The sequence below is a fragment of the Gnatocerus cornutus genome, chromosome 1 (assembly GCF_029298725.1).
Source record: "Gnatocerus cornutus isolate USDA-ARS CGAHR chromosome 1, icGnaCorn1.1, whole genome shotgun sequence".
Taxonomy (NCBI): domain Eukaryota; kingdom Metazoa; phylum Arthropoda; class Insecta; order Coleoptera; family Tenebrionidae; genus Gnatocerus; species Gnatocerus cornutus.
The window spans coordinates 35,025,213-35,046,856 of NC_142233.1; the positions used below are offsets into that span (position 1 = coordinate 35,025,213).

Sequence of the window (21,644 nt, forward strand, 5' to 3'; positions counted from 1 at the left end):
ATTTAGTACTGTTAGTAATTAGTAAAGAAATCAAAGTTAGTAACCTCTCCAAATTTGATTGCTGTGATGTTAAAATTACCAGTCTTACAAACTTCATTAAAAATTTTTGGAAATTTTGGATTCACCTTCAGAATAAAAAATATCCAAATTTGATTGTGATTAACTTACAATTTTGAAATTTGACACACTTAATAAGAAACTCTAAATAATTAATTTTCCCAAATTTTGTGGCTGTGGCGTTAACATTACAGGAGTTACAGCCCTTAACTTTTTGCAGAATTTTTTGGTTCATCCAAAAAATAAAATTTTCTCAAATTGGTCGTTACTGCTCAATAATTTTGAAATTTGGGACACTTACTGAGTCGGTCTAAATCCGCCACTTCCCCAAATTTGATTACATTTGGGTTAAAACTACCCTTAATAATTGCCGATATTATGAAACGCATTTGAGTTTCCTAATAAAAGTAGAAAAAACGAGTTTTTGGTGGAGAATAAGGCCAGAAGGATTCTAATGAGAAACGTTCTAAAGACTCTCAACCTTGAAATGTCCTGAAAAATCGCCAAACCTTGGACGATTTGACTGTATTTTCGAGAATAAAACCAAACTAAACAAAAACTGTGCCGGCTCGTAAAAAACGCCCCATAAATTCATCATTTCTCTTCTATTTTTACCCGAACAGCCCCGTGTGTTTCGAAATCAATTAAATTTCCACGACACCGCTCGAGCACTAAATTTAACATTGACCGGCACGTGTTTTGCTTTGTGATCTATTGACGCGAGATTCACACTTTCCTAACAAATTTCCACTGAAATGAACAAAAAACTTTTCGCTCGTCGATTGAGCGGCTTGAAATTTACTTATTAGCAGGAAGCGCTTGTTGCATGCGACCTAGAAACTGTTTAACACTGATCGGCTAATCAAAGTTCGATTTATGTTATTACTTAGAATAATAAACGCTGCTAATGGCTCTAAGTGGTAAAATTAAACATCGCTCCTAATTTTAGCATGAAAAAATCGTAGATACTTCACTGCTTGACTCGTTTTCCACGTAACGCGTGCGAGTAAATTTTTTCATCGGACTTTCTGCAATCAAGATTGTGCAAATAAACGCGGCGTGAGATCTTCCAGTTGCTCCATTGTTTGCTTGTTGATTAAACAATCTCTCGCACCGAACTGGGGATCTAAATTTGCGTAATTTTTGTCAATTTTAATCCCCAGGCGCCACGTGGTGGAAACGAAGGTAACAGATGCAAAGCCGATTTGAATGTAATTTTTGCTTGAGTCACTTCTGCACAAACTGTTTTGTCGATAAGGGGTGTCTATAATCCATCCCTTGCTATCTTAGGAGAGGAATCGTCTCATGGAAGCAAACGCAGTCTAAACAAAAGACAGCTCTCGCAAACTCACTCCGAACCCGAAAGCAGCGATCCTCCTGCGACCGCCAGCAATCCGACGCGGCCCGTCTTGGAGCGCAGTGTTACTTTTACGGAGCCGAGGATAAAAGTCATACCGCCGGCCGCCGGTGGCAGCAATCGTACGGCCATTCTTATGCACATGCACACGGAATATACGAGCATCACCGACGAGCTTGAGACGGTCTGCGGCCTCCTCAGCCCTCCGAGGTCGCCGCGGCTGCTCTCGCCGCCTCGGCCCGACCAGTCGCCGCCAAGTAAGTCCTCCGGGGGAGATGCAATCGCAGCTTGACTAACCCCTTCATTCAGTCATGTCGCTTCGCTGGGCAAGGTTCGCCGGAAGAGGATTTTATTCGAAGAAAATTGCTCATGAAGACGAAAACCAACCCTCTCTTTCAAAAGAAGTGAAATTTTAAATCATCGTTGGTTGAATTACTTACATTTTGCAAATTTATGTTTAAATAATTGCATTTTTTTTTAAATTTTTTGATGGTTTAACGGGTTAAAATTCTATAATCGCCAACGGAATATTTGCTGAGAAAAGCATTGATGTCATACAGCTCTAAAATTAAGACAACTCGGTAAAAAAATTCCAGTAACGTACTTGCCAAAATAATAAACTACACTGCGCCACAAAATTAAAAACTTTAAAAAATATATATTTTTTAATATGTATATGGGATATTCCATACCAAATCAACCACTTTTGATCCCCGACCCTTTTCGATTTGTCTGAAAGTTTTTCATCTTTTTGAGAAACAGTTCTCAGAATTTTTTCAAATTTATGTTCTCAACCCAAAAAAGTTATAAATTTTTCCAAAAAAAGACTTTTATATTTTTAAATAACTAACTTTTTCAAAATTTAACTTATTGGGACGTTTTTTTTTCTAAATTTTGTTTTGAAATGTACTTTTCAGAAAAAACATACAAAAAAATTTAAGATGATAAATTCAATAAATTTTTTTTTTTTTTAAGAAAAACCGTTATTTTCTAGAAGTTCGCGGTTTTTTTTTTATTTTTTATTTTATTTTATCAAAAAAAACTTTAATTAATTCTGTGATTATTCCCACGTATCCGAGAGTCGGCCGATTTTTTTAAATTAATTGAAAAAAAATCATTTAATGTTTTTAATTTTTTTTAAAAGCTTTGTTTATACAATAAAATAAATGCAATTAAATGATTTTACAGGGTTATAAACTTAATTTATAGTTTCATTTTACAAATATAATGACTAGGATTTATGTAATTAACATTTAATGATTTTAAAAATAATGCACCAAATCACATTATTAAAGAGCCGTAGACTTATAACATAAAACATATTCGCGTGGGTCTAGTAAACTGGCTGTAGATAAGTCTGTCATGCCCTAGCTTACCGATCTAATTAATATATTAAATTTGAATCCTAGTTGTTAAGAAAGAATGAAACTATAAATTAAATATACAATCCTGTAAAATCGTGTAATTGCAATAATTTTACTGTACACCTTAAAAAAAATAATAATTTTTATTTTTCAATTGAATAAAAAAATAGAAAAAAAATCAGCCCACTCTGGAATATGTGGGAATCATCGCAAAATAATTGTTTTCAGTTTTTTTGAGAAAATAAAAATGGCGAACTTCGAGAAAATACTGTTTTTTCTCAAAAAGGCGAAAATTTTATTAAATTTATCATTTTAATTTTTTTTGTATTTTTTTCTGAAAAGTACATCTGAAAACAAACATTTTGAAAAAAAAAACGTCCCGATAAGTCAATTTTTGAAAAAGGATTAGATGCGACCAGTTTGTCCCCGACAGTTTACCCAATTGGTCCCTCACCAATTCATCCCCTCTGCAATTTGCAATTTGATAACACTGCGCAACAGCACTTTTTTCTCAAGGATGTAAAAGGGGTTTCCAGATATGCAGGGCGTCTGATATACAGATCAGCTCTAGTTTTCAAAAAATAGCTACTTTAATATCAAACTTCAGGCTTCAGCTGTAAAAAATACTGTATTTCTGAAGTTTTTTTTGAAGTCCTCAAATTCATTCAAAATCGATGTTATTCTACAAACAATGCCATTAAATGTTAGAGCAACATAGCTTAGAAGATTGCAGTAACAAATGGCGAAAACGCAAAAATTGGTCTCAAGAAACATGAAAAATTTTATGATTTAAGACCGGAAAGAGATCGATGAAAATCGTAAATTTACACCTAAATTGATTAAATTGAACAGTCAGACTTTTGATTTTCCTTCGTCTTATTTCAAAAAAAAAACAAATAAAATAAAATCGTCGCTGGGAAATTAAAATATTTATAGAGAAGACATACAAAAAGTTGCAATATTAGCATGCGATAAAGACGCATTACAAATTAAAAAGAGTCCGACGAAGAATTAAATTAATATTATTATTGTTTGAAACAAATTCTAAATTATTTTCAATGATCGAAAAAAACGTCTTTTTAAGAACAAACATCCGCAAATTAATTTTTAACTTTTAGGAATATACAAAAAAAAACGTCAAAATTTATATTTTAGGAGATTTTTTTCAAATTTTTAAATATGGAATGAGTATTACCCATATAAACTTATAAAAATTACTAGTTAATAAGAAAATAGGGTAAAAATAGTTAATAATTCTGTATTCTTCGTGGTTTACAGCCATTTCTGATGTCTTACTTAACGATTTTTTGTCACATTTGTGTTAAATCAGTTAATGAAACTGTTTAGTTCTAAATGCATTGCAAAAGTTTAATATGCAATTTCGGATTGTCCTATAAATGTTCTATCAAATTAAAGTTGGTGTAAATTGTCAATAATTTTTTTAAACCCATTTTAAAATTAATAGGCTGATTTTGCGTAAATTTTGCAGTTTAGTGTACATAGTTAAAATCTCTAGAATGTGCGCCTTTTTCTCAACAATTTTCTAGTTTGCTAAAGTTAATATACGAGTGAAAAGTAGAAAATTCCCCAATTTTCATCTGTAACTTGCTAAAATTTATCTGTAAATTGCTAAAATTACGAATTTTAGTGGTGAATGTCAGAACATTTTGCTTCCTCTTGAAAATTAAAATTTCCAAATACATATTGTGTTTTTTGCTCTACAATTTTGCAATTTGGTAGAATTAATACACGGCTCAAAAGTTGTAGTTTTCCCAAAGTTCATGCTGAAGCAATAAAATTACCGAAATTTTAATGGTGGATGTCGGAAATTTTTGCTTCGTTTTTATAAAATTTTTAAAGTCTGTGTCTTCCGTTCTAGACTTTTATTATTTATTAAAATTAGTACATAACTCATAGGTAGTAACTTTTCCAAGTTTCGTAGCCGATGTACTGAAATTATAAAAACATTCCGAATTTAAATAAAAGGTGTCTAAATTTTTTGCTCCGCCTTAACAATTTCTAAAATTAGGCCTTTTGCTCTACAGTTTTGCAATTTGATAGAGTCAATTGACGGCCCAAAAGTTGTATTTTACCCAAATTTCATAGCCCTAGCACTAAAATTACCAAAATTATTTTTTGATAACCACGTTATTGCAATTTATTATCCATCTGCCTTGGTGTTAGAGTTAGTTGTATGACATAAATGCTTTTCACAGCAAACATACTGTTGTCAATTTTAGAATTTTAAACAGCTAAACCATCAAAAGTTTAAAAAATAAGGAAAATTCAAATATTGATACATAAATTTTCATCATTTTTCAAAATGAAAGTAATTCAACCTACGATGATCTAAAATTTAACTTTTTTTAAAAAAAAGTAGGTGCCCTAGAACACGTTTTCGTTTTCATGAGCAATTTTTTTCGAAAAAATTCTCTTCCGCCGAACTGTGAATAGTGTGGTAGACCAATAGTATTGCACCTAAAAATCAGGCCGAACTGTACGGGGGTGGTTCTCAGTCTTCCTAGTCTCTAAACTCGTTTTCTTAGCTCAACGCCGCCGCCACCCCTCCGAGATGTCCAACCCCGAAATGGCCATAAACTTCGAGAAAGAACACCTCCGAAGCGCCGAAGAGTGCGATTACATGGTGATGGAGAACCTCATCCAACGCCGCTACGACGAGGAGGAGGAAGACGGCGGCCAAACCCCCGTCAACTCCGACTTGCTCAGCGTGGTGGCCGAAACTAGGGAGTTTCGGCTCACTGGGAGACCTCTCCAAAGAGCGAGCGCTGTGGAGGCCGATGGACAATCGCAATTAGGTAAAGGACGCGATCGTTTTGCATCAATGTGAGGTACACTACTTTTTCCACGACGACAAAAAGTGATGATAATTCAGTACTAACACAATTCGGTTTTAGACGGCGACCAAGCGGCCTCCAGTGAAGTGACAACAGCTCTTCTGAACGAACCGCCGATGCCTCAAAGACCTTCGATAGTTATAGACTCGTCGCAGCTACCAATCCAAAGAGAAGTCCAAAAGGCTGATTCAAAAAACAGTCTCCACATGCAGTCGGAGACTATGTGTTAAATCTCTCGGTGTCTTTCTTCACTCCTCTGTGACTCGCACAGAATTCATATCACCGCACTTTCTTTTCTACTATTTGCCTAACGTTTTTATAATGATATATACAGTGTGTCCAAATAGACGTATCCCTTAATCTAGGAACTAAAATAAGAGGTAAAGTTTTCCGTTCCTCGTTTTCTTTGCCAAAGAAAAAGTGAATCGATGTCATTTTTTAATTGTAGCGATAATCCCGATCTTCCTAATAACGTAAACAATAATTCAATGGTTTTATTTATGAATTGCAACGGACGGCACTTGCACTTGATAGGATCTGTAGCATTTGTGTTCCTTAGATTAAATCCAACTAGCTTAGTTGCATTAATAAAATTCGTATTGTAGTAACGGCCAGAGGCGGTTCGTCATTTCCACTCCACCTAAAACAGAGCAAGTTTGGAGCCGCCCCTGGCTAGTAATAGTGCTTAGTTGACCTTAGATTTCAAATTTCTAATCGGGCCAACACAAAGCCCGGTCCCGACTTGTTTATAAGTCCGGGCAATGTGTTAACCTCCCCAAAATAAAAACACCAAACATATTTTTGCTAAAGTTTAGGTAGAATTTGTTTTTCATTGTGATAAGTTTCCTGCTGGGGTCAACTGTGCTTTCTTTCTTGTGATATTTTTTTGAGGTTTCACGAATCGACAATATCAAAAGTTCCACCTGAAATATAAAATTCTTCTTAGCGCGAGACCAAATTGTTTATATTTGCGGTGGGGCGCTAGTCTAGGAAAGTTTTGTTTCCTCTGTATATAGAGATGGGGAGTAATTTTATAATGGAATGAAACAATCAAATCCCCGATCTTTTTTAACCGAGATTGTAAATAGTAGCTCAAAATGTAGTGCTCAAATTCTAGCAATACTTTTTGGTTTGGATCCTTCTGTGTCTCATGTAACTCTAAATAAGAACTATTTGTGTAAGAATGCGTAAACCCCAAAGTAATACATAATTAAAAGTTTTTAATCTCTGTACACTGAAACTGTATTTTTTAACAACATATCATCTGTAATTACGTTACCAAGATTGTATTAGTTTGCCAACTCACTGGAAATAAAGAAACTGGTGTTAGATTGTGTTTTAGTGAGACAAAAACTGGACAAAATGCAACTTTATTATAGGAGCTTTACAACGAAATGATAAAGTAACTTGTTCGTATTTAAATGAAATAAATATCCAAAAAATCCACCATTTTCCATATCACAAGTTTGGAGTTATTAAAAAATGTAAACTACATCCAAGTTGTACGTAATAAAAATATATCTTTTCAACTTTCGCGTCAAATTAGTGATAAAACATGGAATGTCATCTCGATAAATAAAATACTTACTGCACTGGACCGTTTAGTAAATACAATTCCCGCGTTAAAACAAATTAGTCATCTTTAGGATGCAACGGTATGACAAACTTCGGGCCAAACGGCGACTTGTACTTGATCCCAACCTCCGAGAAAACCTCCACTGGGAACCCCAAGTTGCATAAATACAGCTTCCCGTTTTTGAGGGTATGGGGTAGAGGCAATACGGGTAATAAGGAGAATTTCGGCGTTATTCCCGGCGTCCCGACGGACGGAGGATCCAGAGCCAAAATCGGCGCTCTGTTCCTATTAGCCCAATCACACAGATCGGGGTAACTCTTTGGGTTTTCCGTGTCTTCGCACAGCGCGACGATGATCAAATCCGCAAAATTCGGCAAATTTGCCACAGAGTGAACGACTTTGTTCCGCGTGAGCATGTAAAGCGCCAATTCCTTCTTTATCACCGCCACTTCGGAGGAGACGAGGTAGACCATCGTGTGGACTCCATGGCTTGCTAGTTGGCGGGCGGCGTTGAGGCCCATCGCGCCTTGCCTGCAAAGGAGGTCAAGTCGGGTTTTGCGAGCTTGGGGACTTACTTATGGGGGCCACATAGCACCACGACGGTGGGGAACTGGTGCGAGTTGTGGGGATTCAACCGGTGGCCGCCCCCCAGGAGTTGAATGCAAATTTCCGAGGCTGCTCTCCCTAGGAGTTCCACGCGTTTGTCCCAAGTCAAGCCCACCTGGTCGGCGACTTCCCAGAGCTTTTTCCGCAGGGATCTCGGGATGCTCGGGATTATCAAACCGTCATCAGTGACGTACTCGCAGAAGTCTTGTTTAGGCACAATGATCTGCCTATACGCTGCAGGAGTGGTTGCAATGACGTTCTCGTCATGCCTGGAAATCGTTTGATCTATTAACGCCCGCTACCAGAATAGTTATTTGTGTACCAAGGCCAAAAAGTGTTTCTTTTTTGGCCGAGCCTTTTTTTAATGGCCGAGACGATAGCCGCAAAATTTTTGAAAAAAAAAACGTTCCAACAAGTAACTTTTTGAAGAAGTTTTTGAAAATAAAAAAGGAACTTTTGGAAAAATTCATAACTTTTTTTGGATTGAGCAAAAAAAATTGAAAAAAATCTGAGAACTGTTTTTCATCGGGTAGAAAAAGTTTCAGCCAAATCGAAAAGAATACCCCATTTTCAGTATATGATTTTACAGGGAAAAAATTAAATATGGGCTTGAAAAAAAATGTTAATGTACAGTCAAAAAGACTGTAGTTTATGGTAAAAATTAAAGCACACAGAAAAAACAATTCTAAAGTACTTAAAAAAAATGTAAACTGGCTGTACTACATATATAGATATAGAGTAATGGGTTAAAAAGGGCCACGAAAAAAAGAGATCCTCACCTGTATTTAGAGGGCTTCTTGCTCTCAATGTTGCGAATGACGTCCGGTTTCTGTGAGTTATTAATCTCGTCCCATATAGCTTGTTTATCAAATAAAGCTAAATTCTTCTCAAAATCAAAATCTTTGTTAATTTTGGGATCAAGAGGGGAACCGAAACATTCCTCGTCTTTCCAGCCTTTGGACCACTTCCCCTTTGTTTTCTCCCTCCTGTTTGGGGTCCCGTTTTTGAACGATCCGTCATTAAAACTAAAATTGTTTTTGGGTTCAATATCGATGGGTTTAGACTTGTTGTGAGATCCATTAATATTCAGGTGCTTCATGGCAGAATTTGTAGCATCTGAGGTGCTCTGGGTCCGCCCCACTCGCTTTGCAATGGGCTTTGCGATTGTAATCGTACTACTCTGCTGTGGGGACCTGGACTGCTTATCAATCAGTTTCAATTCCTGAATGTCCTTCGCCCTAAAACACCCCCATAAAACACCAAAGACAACCGAAAAGTCGTTACCTTATGGTGACTGCGTTCTGAGGACACGGAATGCCATTACAGAACGGCTTCGCCAAAGTAATTTGGGCCGTTGTGGCCGCACTTATCTCCCCTTGATACGCCGCATCGTCTCCGCATTTAATTGAAACCATGTAACCAACCCACTGTGCCATTTTCTTTACAAATGTTAACAGCACAAAACAACTGGTTGCTTCAATTTCTAGGAAGTGGGGTTAGGAAACACTGCACAGCTAATTTCACGTTTTTCTTTTCTGTTTTCGATGGATTACGTACAAATAGTGTAAGTAAACAATTTTTTTCAAATATTTTCAAACACGCGAAAGCACAATGGGCCCAACACCGTTTTCTGTCTTCTATTTTCGGACCGTTTTCTAAACTGGAATGAAAAGCACGTCAACACTCTCTCACTTTGTCCAACTACAGGAAAAGTGCAGCGGAATTGTGTCACGTACGTGGTGTGCTGTTTCTGTCTAAAACCAAAACATACGTGCACGAAAGACAGGGGCGGAGTGGCCCTTTCGGTCTAAAATTTTAAAACTTTCATTTTTACTTTATTGTTTTCGGTTATTACAATAAAATCTCCGAATCAATTAAATGTTGGGGAATAAGGCCCAATTTTTTCGTATAAAACTATGTATCGATGTCTACTTTTTGATAGATATCTCGCTTATTTACGGAGCAAACTTAACTTATTGAACTCTTTTTACGCAGAATTTCGTGCAGAATTTGAATCTGTACCATTTTTTGCCGTACGACAAGAAATAACTAATTAGAAGCGCTCAAAGTTTCGGGAATTAAATTTTAATCCTCAATATGTCAAAACTACGACTGATAGAAAAAAACAGTTTTTGTCATCGTTTTTCTCGCGATTTTTTACATAAGAAATCGTTTTTAGAATTTCCATTAATTGAAAGTTGGAGTTTTTCGAGAAAATTCATGGCTTGAAGCTGATGGGTAGTAACAACTTGTTTATTGAAAATATTTACAGATAGTTATATACAATTGGAAAGATTAATGTAAACGAGAAGTAGGGCGAGCGCCCTCTTCCAGGTTGCAACTGAGATAGAATGGACACCAATGGTTTGTGGGTGCAACCATGGGGTGAATTAATCTCAAAAATTTTAAATATTTTCTATTAACTTCTGTAGTTTTGATAATTTGACTGCTTCAGTAATAAAATTGTGGGAAATTAGTCATTTTAGCGTGCTAATTAAGTCTGGCAAAGTACAAAATTCCAGGGCAAACAAATCAGGTTTTAGAATTTTTCATTTAAAACCAACTAAATATTTTTTTTATAATTTCCATTATCGCCTGTAGTTTTCGTAATTGTAGTGCCACAGTTATCAAATTTTGGCAAATTAGTAGTTTTAACATGCTAATCAACTATGCCAAAGTACAAAATTGTAGAACAAACGAGACAAATTTTAGAATTCTTCGTTTTAAACACTCTTTAGAATTTTGTATTCACGCTTGTAGTTTTGGTAATTTTACTGGTAGCGTAATCAAATTTGGAGAAATTAGTAGTTTTAACATGTTAATTAATTCTGCCAAAATCCAAAATTTCAGAGAAAACGAGTCAAGTTTTAGAATTTTTCACTAGAGGGCCCTCGAAAATCGGTAAATCTCGCTTTTTTCGTGGACCTCGGATTTCAATTTGGGATTTTTTATTTGTAATTCTATGAAACAAAAATGGTCACGGAAAAGCTAAATCCACGAAAAAACCGAGATTTACCGATTTCCGAGAGCCTCCTAGTTAACTCTCATTTAACATTTAGTAAAGAAAGATAACTTCGTTGTTTATGTTCTTCGATGTTTGAAACTTTGATATACAGAAATAGTTGCTCTTGGCATTTTTTTTAAATTTTAGATTAAGTACCAAGGAAAATGGTGACCGCATATTTTTTAATATCTGTCATTGTTTCGGAGATATCGAGGTTGAATCAAAAAAACTACTAATAAGGCCCCTTTAAAACACTTTGTTTTTTTAATCATTTTGTCATGTTTTTCAAGATAACAGTTTAATAAAGTTAAATTTTTGAGAAATTTACCGGGTTTTTTTTCAAAAAAATCAACATTTCAAGGAAAATACCTCGTTTTTCCAAACAAGAATACGATTTCGTCCAAACAAATTTTCCTTTCAAAAACACTCAAAATTAGGTATTTTGCCTTGTGTTAAAAATTTTTTTCCTGTTAGGCCCTTTCAGAACACTTGTTTTTTTTTTATATTTTACCCTTGTTTTTAAGGTATATTTTAAAATTAACATTTTTCAAAAATTTTACCCTGTTTTGAATTTTGTATGTACTTAGACAAGGAAATATTGTGGATGACGACATTGTTATTGAGTACGAAGAGGGTGACGATGTTAATGTACAAGAAGTGTACATCAGGGTCGCCAAATTCGAAATAACATAATACAACATCACTTTAACTTACATTATTTATTGTTCAAACAAAAATACAAGAAAATAAATTAGATAAATAAAATGTTAATGTTAATTAATAGTTTCTACCGTTACATTGTATTTTAATCGGAGTTTTGTCTCTTGAAGCAGAAGTTCTCGTCTCTTTAATGCCACCAATTCATCCAGGGATTTTTCAATGTTTTGCAGGATAATCTCGCTTCTTGACTTGTCTTTTCTAGAATGTTTTGCAAAGGTTTTCGAAGACCTCCTGTCGCAAATGTTGATTTCCGAACAAAAAGTTTAATTTTTAAACGTGAAATTTGTTTGTATACCTTTATTCTTCATAGGGGTTCTAGTATGTCTGGCTGTTGTTGTTTTTTTCTCTTCTAACAATGGAAATAATTCCTTTTGCTCCAAATTTAAACCCACTTCTTTATTTTTCGCTGTAGAAATTTGGTTTTCATTGTTGCTCCTCTTTCGATTGATGTAAACACAATCGTTGTTTTCACCTTGAAAACATTGATTGAAAATCACCCCAAAATGACCTCTTCAAAACAGTTTTTGGCCAATGCCTCGTTTATTTATTAAGCAAATTAAACAAATTTTAGCTCACTTTACGCAGAATGTCACGCTGAATCCAAAGCTTTAATAATTTTGGTCAACAAATAACTGAGTTATGATCGTTTGAATTTTTGGGTTGTAGCCAAAGGGCCAAATTTTTGAAAGTTTGAAACAATTCGTGCCCAATATCTCGGAAACTATTTCAGATATTGAGATGCGGTTTGCGCCATCGTTTTTTTCGCGAATTTTTACACAAGAAATAGTTTTAGATTTTCCAAAAGACAGAATTTCGATTTTTTCGCAAAAATTCATGACTGAAACTATGCCAAACTTTTGATAACAATGTCTCGGTCTCGATTATTTTTTGAAGTAAACTTGAGATATTTACATCCTTTTATGCAGAATTTTCAGCAGATTCCAAATCTGGAATTTAAAGTCAGATTCGACAACAAATAACTGAGTTATGGCCGATCAAAGTTTCAGATAGTGAATTGTCAGTTCCGAAATTTTTAATGCTCAATATATCCAAAACTATTTTCGCATCGTTGTCTGAATCTCATGTTTAAAACTGTTTCTTTGTAATGTTTTATCGTCTTGAGTCAAAAGCATTCATTCCTTATCTTCTCCAGATCCAGCTGATCGAAACGTCAGAAATGTCAGAATTGTAGGTTAGAATTAGTTTTTATTTTTAGGTTAACCGACTGTTATTCACGTTGTTCTTACAATTTAACTTGACAACAGTCAGAATGGTCAGTAACATGACCCTCGTAAAAATGGGGGCAATTGGAGGCATCCTAACAGTGTCCATGGGAATGGCCTTTCGACACAAAGTCATTGACAACGTCAGACAGACAGAATATTACAAAGACGCCCTAAAGACCCTCCGAACGAACAAGGGGGCTGTTTACTTACTAGGCGAACCCATCAAAGAGGGCCGCATCGATATCGGCAACGAAGAGAAAAATTACACAAAAGATAACACCGCACATTATGAAGTTTCTATTAAAGGGCCAAAACAGAAAGGGACTTTGTACTTCTGGGCAAACAAACAAGACGAAAAATGGATCGTTAATAGGATAGAATTAGGGCTAAGCAACGAACCAAATAAAAGACTTTTAGTTAAAAATATCCAAGAGGGTGAAAACTAGGCGAATTTACTTATTTCATTTGTACACTAAATAAACAATAAATTACCAAAAATTCCACGATAAAACGCCGTTGGGTCTCTCAAAATGACCCTTTTCTCTATAATCCTGCAAAAGAACCTCCAGTCGCGTCACAGGTCCACCTGTATCAATCTTCTTCAACATGGGTATGAATTTCTCTCCAATAATTCTCACTAATTTTTTGAACGCGAGGCCATAAACCGCCTCCATTTCAAACCCCACAGTTTCAAGAAAAATATGTAAGGTGGTGGCTGTAATATCCAATTGGGGCTCCAACCTCAAAAGCGAGACCAAAAAATTCCACGCATTTGTAATATCATGAGGATTTTTCGCTTGGTCTCTTTTGGGCTTTGCAACGGCTATTGCAAAATACAGTCGGAAAATCCCAGTCATCCTCTTGAGGAATTTGTCTTGTTTCTCAATCTGACCATCGTTGTAGTGGTACCCCAGACTAACGTAGTACTCCTCATTCGACTGGTCCTCAGTTTTTGGTATGTAAAACGGCACCAAATAGGGGCACTGGGTGTAGAAATACCCCAGAAGAAGTCTCCCAAAGTCCGGGAAATCGTTCCAGAGCGAAATTATAATCGTGGCGTAGCAAAAAGCCGCCTCGGGGTTGCTAGAAATCATCAGGTCTCCTTGCAGCACGAATTTCCGAGCCAACAAGTCCATGCAGAAGGGGACACCTGCAAAACCACCATTAGAAAAAAAACGAAATTTGGAGACTCACCTTGAGGGTGCCTGGCGGCGTTTATTTGCTTATCAGCCACGCAGACGGTTTTCCCTGATAACAAGTTCGCCAATTTTGTGTATTTGTCTCTCAGGTGTTCAGCGCTCACGGCAGAAATCGCGTTTACGGGAATATTCACGGCCTTTTTGCAATCAAACCGGAACTGTTTAAGTTGCTCGTCATTCACCAACTCTTTGAAGAGTTGCGAATGATGAGACAAGAACTGTTTGATTTCCGAGTACCTCCTCAGGTTCGTCGCGCTGATGAATTGGTCCACGCCGGCGATGCTTTCAACTTCTTTCGTCTTGGTCTCTTTAACCGGTGGTGGAGCGACAACTTTCGCTTCTTCTTTCTTCTTGATGTTTGAAACCATGTTCTCCATCTCCAGTTTTAAGTTCTTCAGTTGGAGGAGAATGTTGGCTGATGCAGCCAATTGTTCCTCCTCCACGTTGTAGTTCTTGCATTTTGAGACAATTTCCTCGAAGCTTTCAGGGAGGGACTTTAACAATTTGAAGTTGTCGCCTAAAGCCCTTTTGAGCTCTTCGCCTGAGCTGCAACTCTTGATGACTGCGATGATTTCCTGGTAAACTGTTCTGAACTCAACCTGGCACTTCTTGATCCTCTCAATGTTCTCATTGAGTTTCCTCTGCTTCTCCTTGGTCTTCTCCAGTTGCTGTTCATAGTGCATTTTCCTCTGGATCATTTCCTGGTAGTGTTTCACCAACTTTTCGTTTTGGCGAGTTTTATTAACGTCCTGTTGATTCACAGCATTGAGGATCATTTGTTCACCTTCATGAACACTCTGTATAAACGCCTGTTGTTTGCTAATCCACTGGTTCGCTTGCGTCTCATTCTGTATCTTCGAAAACGTCTCAAATTTGTTAAAGTGGTCATCTATCGCCTCTTGAACTTTCTCTTTCCGTTGCGTTTCGAACTCCTTGAAAATGTGGGCTAGCGGGAGTGGAGTTTTACTGGGAGAATCGTCCTGAAACGATACTTTTTTCTTGGTTTTGGGTTTTCGCGGCTTTGGTTCTTCGCGACTGGTATTTACGACACTGTTGGGACCAATGGTCACATTATGAATGTCTCCCGTTAGTTTGCTGTATTTGCTAAACGCGGAGATCTTCACCTTTTCGAACTCTGCCGTTAACGCGTCCATTTAAACGATAATTTAACCACACATACCGGGGACAAAACAAGTTTTTTAGGTTAAAGTTTGACAGTTTGACATTTGAGGTAGCGACATCTAGCGAAATATCGCGAAGAAAATTTCGACCCAAACGATGAAAATTTTTCAATTTTTTGATTTTTGACCATAACTCGTAAACTGTTTCTCCGATCGACCTTAAATTTAACCAGTAGATAGATCCCGAGCTCCTCTTTTGAAAGATGTTTAAGACAAAAGTATTAAACATCGTTTTCACCTTGAAAACAGTGATTGAAAATGACTAAAATGATCTCTTCAAAACAGTTTTTGGTCAATGCCTCTTTAATTTTTAAGCAAACTCAACAAATTTCGGCTCATTTTATGCAGAACGTCATGCTAAATCCAAAACCGAAAGAATTTTCAATTTTCGTTAACAAATAACTGAGTTATCGCCGTTTGAATTTTTGGGTTGTCGCCAGAGGGCTAAATTTTTGAAGGTTTGAAACAATCCATGCTCAATATCTCGGAAACTATTAAAACTATTGGGAAACGGTTTGCGTCATCGTTTTTATCGTAATTTTTTACATAAAAAATAGTTCTTTGATTTTTCAAAAGTGGAAAGTTGCAGTTTTTCGCGAAAATTCATGACTAAAACTATGCCAAACTTCTGAAATCGATACCTCGCTTATTTTGTAAGTAAACTTGAATTATCACACATCAGTGAACGCAGAATTTTTATCAGGATTCAAATCTGGAATTTAAATTCAGATCCGACAACAAATACTCCTCATTTATTTTGAATACCGCATTTCAAGGTCAAAATTTGTGAAAATTGTGGAGCTCTACGGCAAATTTGAGAAGATTTATCCATTGAATTGAACATAAACGAGTACTGGAACACCCAAAGACCTGTTCGTTATTGTTTTCAATACATAAATCCTTTTAAATTTGTCGTAGAGCACCACAACTGTCACAAATTATGACCTTGAAATGCGGTATTCAAAATAAATGAGGAGTAAGTGAGTTATGGCCGATTAAAATTTCGGATAGTTGATTTTTATTTTTTTTTTATTCTTATCAGGAAATCATGAAATTTAAAAAAAAATAAACAAAATTGTCTTAAAACACGAAATATATAGAAAACTTATTCTATCCACATCTGCCAAAAAAATATGAAATTTTATTATGTTTTAGTGAAAATGGTGAATGCGCCGGGATATTTTTTAAAATAGAAATCTTTGCGCCATCACTATTATCTATACTTATGTGACAAAAACACAGAGGTCGGCACCATCGTCCCCCCAGACGTAAACAAACAGTGCAGGCAATCTCGCGAAAAACCCTAGCAATTTGACGTCTAGCGGTTTCGGCATTTGTCAGAACGGCCGAAAGAACAGTTTTATCGCCACTTCTTGCGCTAACTATCAGTGATTGTGCCCCAATTACCATTCCTACGGCTTGCCCCCACAATTTGGTGGTTTTTATCATATTTTTTTTTACACTAACGGTAACACACCCACGTACTCTTTTAAGCATTACCAAAAATGGTGTTAGTGATCACGCAACAAACCTTCGACGAGGCCGTCCAAGAGAATATCAACGACTTAGGGCTGTCCCCCGAGGAGGCTATCACAGAGGCGGTGAATCAGTTCAAGGCTCAGGTACGATGTCGTATTATAATAATTTGTTTGCTACAACACTTTTTTTAAAGGGTGTGGATCTTAGGAACGTTGTCACGAATCCGGGGGCTGCGTCTGATTTCGAAGCCCTGACGCAAATCATTGAGAAACTACCCCAAGTGCAGGGGGATTCTCAGGAGTGCTCAAACTTACTTCTTGCTTTAAAGCAAGAGTGTGATAAAGGAATCCAATATAGGGTGCAAACGGGCAAAACCGGGGGCTATGGGGTAGTTTTAGACACTTTTCTAAGCCCCCACGCGAGCAATGAGGTGAAACTGAACGCTCTCAAGTGTATGGTTGCTCTAATGACCAAACAACCAGATCTGTTGGACGAAAAGGGGGCACAACTCATTGTCGCGAATTTAGACGCATCTGTGGATGTTGAGATTAAGAAACTCACCTTGAAGTGGTGCAAAGAGTGTTGCATCATGCATGAAATTAATAGGTAAATCAATAATAAAAATACCTTGAAATCTAATGGTTGCTTCCAGACAAAATCTGATTGGACTGAATATTGTGGGGCCCTTGTCCAAGCTCTTGGAGGAGGGCAACCCTGCGGTGCTCAAAGAAGTCTTGACGGTGCTAAGAGTCTTAGTTTTGGACGATGACATCCGCGTGGAGTTTGGGAGGGCCCATGAACACGCCCGCATCATCGCCTCAGAGACGTTGGAGCAAATCCTCAAACTCATAGAAAGTGAGGTCTCTGCAACAACTTAACAATGTGGTAACAGATTTTGCAGAAACTAAAAACGACGAGGGGTTGACCAACGACCTCATTTCCACCCTCTCCGTCCTGTTGGTGCGAACCGAGTTTTGCAGGAAAGTGGATGAAGAGGGCGGAATAGAACTGGTGAAGCACGTGATGACTCAATTTCTTCAATCTGAAGTGAGTCTCGACGACCTCTATTCGTTTATGTAGTCTTTTTGTTCCAGAAAATTGCTAGACAGTGCTTTAAACTCCTCAAAGCTCTTGGTGGGAACGATGAGTGTAAGGTCCACGTCATCCAGAAGGGCCTGGCGCCCGTAATCTCCGCTTGTTTGAGCGCCCATCAGACAGTCGTGCAGACCTCTTCGGCGGGGCTCAACTGTGTCGCCGCGTTGAGTTTGCGGTGCCCCGATAACAGTAAAGCGCTCTTTGAAGCGTCGATTCCCGACGTCATCGTGGAGATAATGAAGAAGCATCCGAAGGAAAAATCGATTCAGGTTGTTGTCTTATTGAGGGGAAACTCTCTAAATTGTTTGTTTAGAGACCGGCGAGTTGGGCCATTCGGAATATGGTCTCGCGGAGCCGCTACCAAAACCCGCACTTCTTGGAGTTGGGAGTTGAGGAGCTCCTCCAGAAGAACTTGGCGAGATTCAAGGAGTTTGAGTACGACGTCAAAGCAGCTCTGCGCGACTTAGAGTGCGACGTGGAATTGAAGGAGGAGTGGACGGGATCTGGGGGGAAAATCACGTCGGAGACTGCACTGAAAAAAGACTAATTTTTTACTTTTTTATATTTACACCACTGCGGCTTTAATACAGATTTTTACTTTAATCAAAGGTTTCTTAACTTAACAACATTGACTGTGAAGTTAAATGCGGTTTGCGCCATCGTTCTTCTTGCGATTTTTTACATGAGAAATAGTTCTTAGATTTTTCAAATCGAAATTTCCAAATTTTCGCGAAAATTTATTAGTAGTAAGTACTATGCCAAACTTCTGATATCGATATGTCGCTTAGTAAACTTGCGTTATTATACATCATTTTACGCAGAATTTTCCGCAAGTTCCAGTTCTGGGCTTAAAATTCAGATCAGACAACAAATAACGGAGCCAAATTTCCCGATAGTTGATTTTCATTTTTTTTTCTTATTCTTGTCGGGAAATCAGGAATTCTAAAAGGAAATAAACAAGATCGTCTTAAAACACGAAATAAAAAACTCGTTTTATCCACATCTGCTAAAAAATTTTGAAATTTTATTAATTACTTGTAAAAAATGGTGAATGCGCCGGGATATTTTCTCTTCGCGCCATCAATTATGCATACTTATGTGACAAAAACACAGATGACGCCACCATCGTCCCCCTAGATGTAAACAAACAGGGCAGGCAATCTCAGCGAAAAGCCCTAACAATTTGACGTTTAGCGGTTTCTGCAGTTGTTAAAACGGCCGAAAGAACAGATTTATCGCCATTTCTTGCCGTAACTATCAGTGATTGTGCCCCAGTTACATTCCCCCGGCTTGCCCCGACAATTTGATAGTTTTTATCATTTTTTTCACACTTACGGTAACACACCCAGGGACTCTTTCATGCATTAGTAAAAATGGTGTTGGTAATCGCGCAACAAACTTTTGATAAAGCCGTCCAAGAGAATGTCAACGACCTGGGGCTATCCCCCGAGGAGGCTGCCACAGAGGCGGTGAATCAGTTCAAGGCTGAGGTACGACGTTTTCGTATTTTCATTGTTACATTTATTTCCAGGGAGGGGATCTTAGTAACGTCGTCACGAATCAGGGGGCTGCCTCCGATTTCGAAGCCCTGACGCAAATTATTGAAAAACTACCTTAAGTGCAGGGGATTCTCAGGAGTGCTCGAATTTACTCCTTGCCTTGAAGTAAGAGTGTGATAAAGGAATCCTGTACAGGGTGCAAATGGGCAAAGCTGGGGGCTATGGAGTGATTTTAGACACTTTTTAAAGCCCCCAGGAGAGCAAAACCCGCACTTCTTGGAGTTGGGAGTTGAGGAGCTCCTCCAGAAGAACTTGGCGAGATTCAAGGAGTTTGAGTACGACGTCAAAGCAGCTCTGCGCGACTTGGAGTGCGACCTGGAATTAAAGGAGGAGTGGACGAGATCTGGGGGAAAATCACGTCGGAAAAAAGACTAATTTTTAACTTTTTTGTATTTACACCACTGTGGCTTTAATACAGATTTTACTTTAATCAAAGGCTCCTTGTTTCAAAATATTTCCCCCGCATGTCACTCATTTCTTTTATTTTTATTTACAAGTCCGCTTCTTGTCTGCGTCCCAAATTTTCGTGTAAAGTGATGACATAGAAACCCACCATGGGTCGAACAAAGATTGGTCCTGGACCAGGGAAATACTTGCTCCCGCCTCTGGTCGGGTACAGGGACCATGATCCGACAAAATATCGCAATCCGCAGTACTCAATGGGGCTCAAACTACCCGGTGGTAAGAAGCAGTTGGGCCCAGGGCCCAAGTACAACACCGAGCAGATGACAACCTATGGGAGGACGCACCCCCCGGCGTACTCCTTGGCCGACCGATGGCACGATCTGAGTAAGTTGTTTAGTACGAAGACACTTTTCATTGGCTTTTAGGGGCTTTCCAGGGCCCCGGACCGGCGGCGTACGCCATCCAGGACGTGCCGCGGATGAAGGAAGCGCGACCTCCAGCGTTCTCTATGGCGTACCGGCATGACCTGAAGAGGGCCTTCGAGACGCCTGGACCAAACAACTACGACGTGCCTTCAACCATTGGACCGAAGGTGCCCGATAAGCCGGTTAATGGGGCTTTCAGCATGTCCCATCGGAATCCGATTTTGTCCAAACAGAGGTCTCCAGGACCGGCGAAATACGACCCAACTCCTCCAAACAGCTACAAATATAAACTCCCCGCATATTCTATGTCTATAAAGCATAAGCCGATTCGAGACCGGACGCAATTCCCCGCGCCTAGCGACTACTGTCCGAAGCAAGTGGGGTGCAGGGGCGGGTACTCCTTTGGCCTAAAGACTGATACTTCTCCATACATTACCGCCGACGACGAAATGCCTTGTATTAACAAATAAACACAACTGAAGGAACTTTATTCTTTAATAATCGCATTATTGGGGATGCAATCAATACTTTGCTGAAGTGGGCTCTCCCGGTACTCCATCAACGTCTTCACTAGCTTCTGTATAAAAGGATGCTTAAACTTCCCTTCCGTGGCGTCAAAAAACTCTTGCATCTTCTTCGGCGTGTTATCGCGCTTCTCGTAATGCGTGGCAGTGATGAGCATATCCAGCCGATCTGCAAGAAGAGTTCAATTCCCACTAAGTAGCTTCGCCCCCTTTTACAAACCCAAATCCTTCACAAAAATCGCCTCCGGGGTCTGTTTAGCCTCGTACTCTTTATACAGGGTGTAGATCATGTTGCCGATGTCCTCCCCCAGGTGCGACGTGATCTCCTTCATGGCCTTGTCCTCCAGAGCGTGTTTCTTCTCCTCCGGGATGTTGTCATGGGGTGTTATGTCTCCTACAATGCTTTCGGCCAAGTCGTGGACCAAAGCGAGCTGAAGACACTTAAATCTGTCTAAATTCGAGTTGTTTCCCAGAAGGAAGGTCATCATGCCCATGGCGTACATATGGCCGGCGATCTGCTCGTGGTTCTCCACATTGATGATGGACCAGCCGCGGCGTGAGCTGTGCTTTAGATTGTTGACGAGGTTCATGAATTTGAGGACGTTTTCTGGGTTGAGAGATTCCATTTTTGTGCGAAATGAGGGAATTTGCGGATGAGATAACCTAAAAAAATGGGAAAATTTTTATCGTTTTTTCACAGCCCTCGCGATTTTATGGAGTGAAGGGTGTTAACAATTTACCTTTTTTTATTCTTCTGGTGCTTCACGGGGAATCACAAAATAATACTGTTGCTGAAATGACCTGTTTGTTATGGTAACTGATGGTAACTAGAGCAAATTTTTCCCACGGAATTTGAATTTAAGAACCGCAAATCGTTATCAGAAGAAAAGCGAGTAAGCACTGATTTGCATCCATGTCTGGGTTCGTAGGCCTTGTTGTGGCTTTCAGTACCAGCTGTAGATTTCTTGCGTTTCTCAGATTCCTAAATTTTCAAATTTGAAATGGAATGGAT

General features: G+C 38.4%; 8 protein-coding genes across 21 annotated transcripts in view; 5 read left to right on the top strand and 3 right to left on the bottom strand.

Annotated features, from left to right (window-relative positions):
- The window catches only part of Trpm (transient receptor potential cation channel, subfamily M), a 60,304-nt gene extending 53,342 nt beyond the window's left edge, over window positions 1-6,962 (top strand). For 10 of the 13 annotated variants that reach the window (XM_088030370.1, XM_088030417.1, XM_088030390.1 and 7 more), the window contains 3 exons: window positions 1,348-1,671; window positions 5,325-5,594; window positions 5,694-6,962. In XM_088030370.1, coding sequence (XP_087886496.1) covers window positions 1,348-1,671; window positions 5,325-5,594; window positions 5,694-5,863 — 764 coding nt within the window. In that variant the 3' untranslated portion in view covers window positions 5,864-6,962. Of the gene's footprint in view, window positions 1-1,347; window positions 1,672-5,324; window positions 5,628-5,693 lie in introns of all 13 variants that reach the window. The other 3 variants (XM_088030441.1, XM_088030449.1, XM_088030434.1) reach the window with 2 other exon arrangements.
- Window positions 6,963-6,987: 25 nt separating this feature from the next.
- On the bottom strand, window positions 6,988-9,497 carry Edc3 (Enhancer of mRNA-decapping protein 3). The gene is made up of 4 exons (XM_088030500.1): window positions 9,100-9,497; window positions 8,595-9,053; window positions 7,785-8,084; window positions 6,988-7,740 (listed from the first exon to the last, which is right to left on the bottom strand). The coding sequence occupies exons 1-4, from the start codon at window positions 9,249-9,251 to the stop codon at window positions 7,266-7,268; spliced, it is 1,386 nt and encodes a 461-aa protein (XP_087886626.1). The 5' UTR covers window positions 9,252-9,497; the 3' UTR covers window positions 6,988-7,265.
- Window positions 9,498-11,519: 2,022 nt separating this feature from the next.
- Window positions 11,520-15,191, bottom strand: Gle1 (Gle1 RNA export mediator). Its single transcript, XM_088045947.1, has 2 exons — window positions 13,960-15,191; window positions 11,520-13,915 (listed from the first exon to the last, which is right to left on the bottom strand). The coding sequence occupies exons 1-2, from the start codon at window positions 15,116-15,118 to the stop codon at window positions 13,254-13,256; spliced, it is 1,821 nt and encodes a 606-aa protein (XP_087902073.1). The 5' UTR covers window positions 15,119-15,191; the 3' UTR covers window positions 11,520-13,253.
- On the top strand, window positions 12,810-13,276 carry LOC148182086 (uncharacterized). Its single transcript, XM_088045955.1, has one exon. It carries the CDS (start codon window positions 12,810-12,812, stop codon window positions 13,209-13,211), a length of 402 nt encoding a protein of 133 aa, XP_087902081.1. The 3' UTR covers window positions 13,212-13,276.
- A 1,359-nt stretch (window positions 15,192-16,550) lies between the features above and the next one.
- LOC148182087 (armadillo repeat-containing protein 6 homolog) lies at window positions 16,551-18,327 on the top strand. Its single transcript, XM_088040021.1, has 6 exons — window positions 16,551-16,767; window positions 16,818-17,230; window positions 17,277-17,479; window positions 17,526-17,671; window positions 17,719-17,988; window positions 18,033-18,327. The coding sequence occupies exons 1-6, from the start codon at window positions 16,651-16,653 to the stop codon at window positions 18,264-18,266; spliced, it is 1,383 nt and encodes a 460-aa protein (XP_087896147.1). The 5' UTR covers window positions 16,551-16,650; the 3' UTR covers window positions 18,267-18,327.
- A 534-nt stretch (window positions 18,328-18,861) lies between these two features.
- LOC148182088 (armadillo repeat-containing protein 6-like) lies at window positions 18,862-19,416 on the top strand. 2 transcript variants are annotated; one of them, XM_088040055.1, is made up of 2 exons: window positions 18,862-19,209; window positions 19,251-19,416. In XM_088040055.1, exons 1-2 carry the CDS (start codon window positions 19,093-19,095, stop codon window positions 19,335-19,337), a joined length of 204 nt encoding a protein of 67 aa, XP_087896181.1. In that variant the 5' UTR covers window positions 18,862-19,092; the 3' UTR covers window positions 19,338-19,416. The 2 variants fall into 2 exon arrangements, with proteins under 2 accessions (XP_087896181.1, XP_087896190.1); XM_088040064.1 differs by having other exon boundaries at window positions 18,862-19,188.
- Window positions 19,417-19,822: 406 nt separating this feature from the next.
- On the top strand, window positions 19,823-20,584 carry LOC148182089 (ciliary microtubule associated protein 1A-like). The gene is made up of 2 exons (XM_088040033.1): window positions 19,823-20,067; window positions 20,109-20,584. Exons 1-2 carry the CDS (start codon window positions 19,833-19,835, stop codon window positions 20,576-20,578), a joined length of 705 nt encoding a protein of 234 aa, XP_087896159.1. The 5' UTR covers window positions 19,823-19,832; the 3' UTR covers window positions 20,579-20,584.
- A 5-nt stretch (window positions 20,585-20,589) lies between these two features.
- LOC148182090 (5'-deoxynucleotidase HDDC2) lies at window positions 20,590-21,586 on the bottom strand. Its single transcript, XM_088040043.1, has 3 exons — window positions 21,373-21,586; window positions 20,853-21,295; window positions 20,590-20,801 (listed from the first exon to the last, which is right to left on the bottom strand). The coding sequence occupies exons 2-3, from the start codon at window positions 21,256-21,258 to the stop codon at window positions 20,596-20,598; spliced, it is 612 nt and encodes a 203-aa protein (XP_087896169.1). The 5' UTR covers window positions 21,259-21,295; window positions 21,373-21,586; the 3' UTR covers window positions 20,590-20,595.
- Window positions 21,587-21,644: the final 58 nt, after the last annotated feature.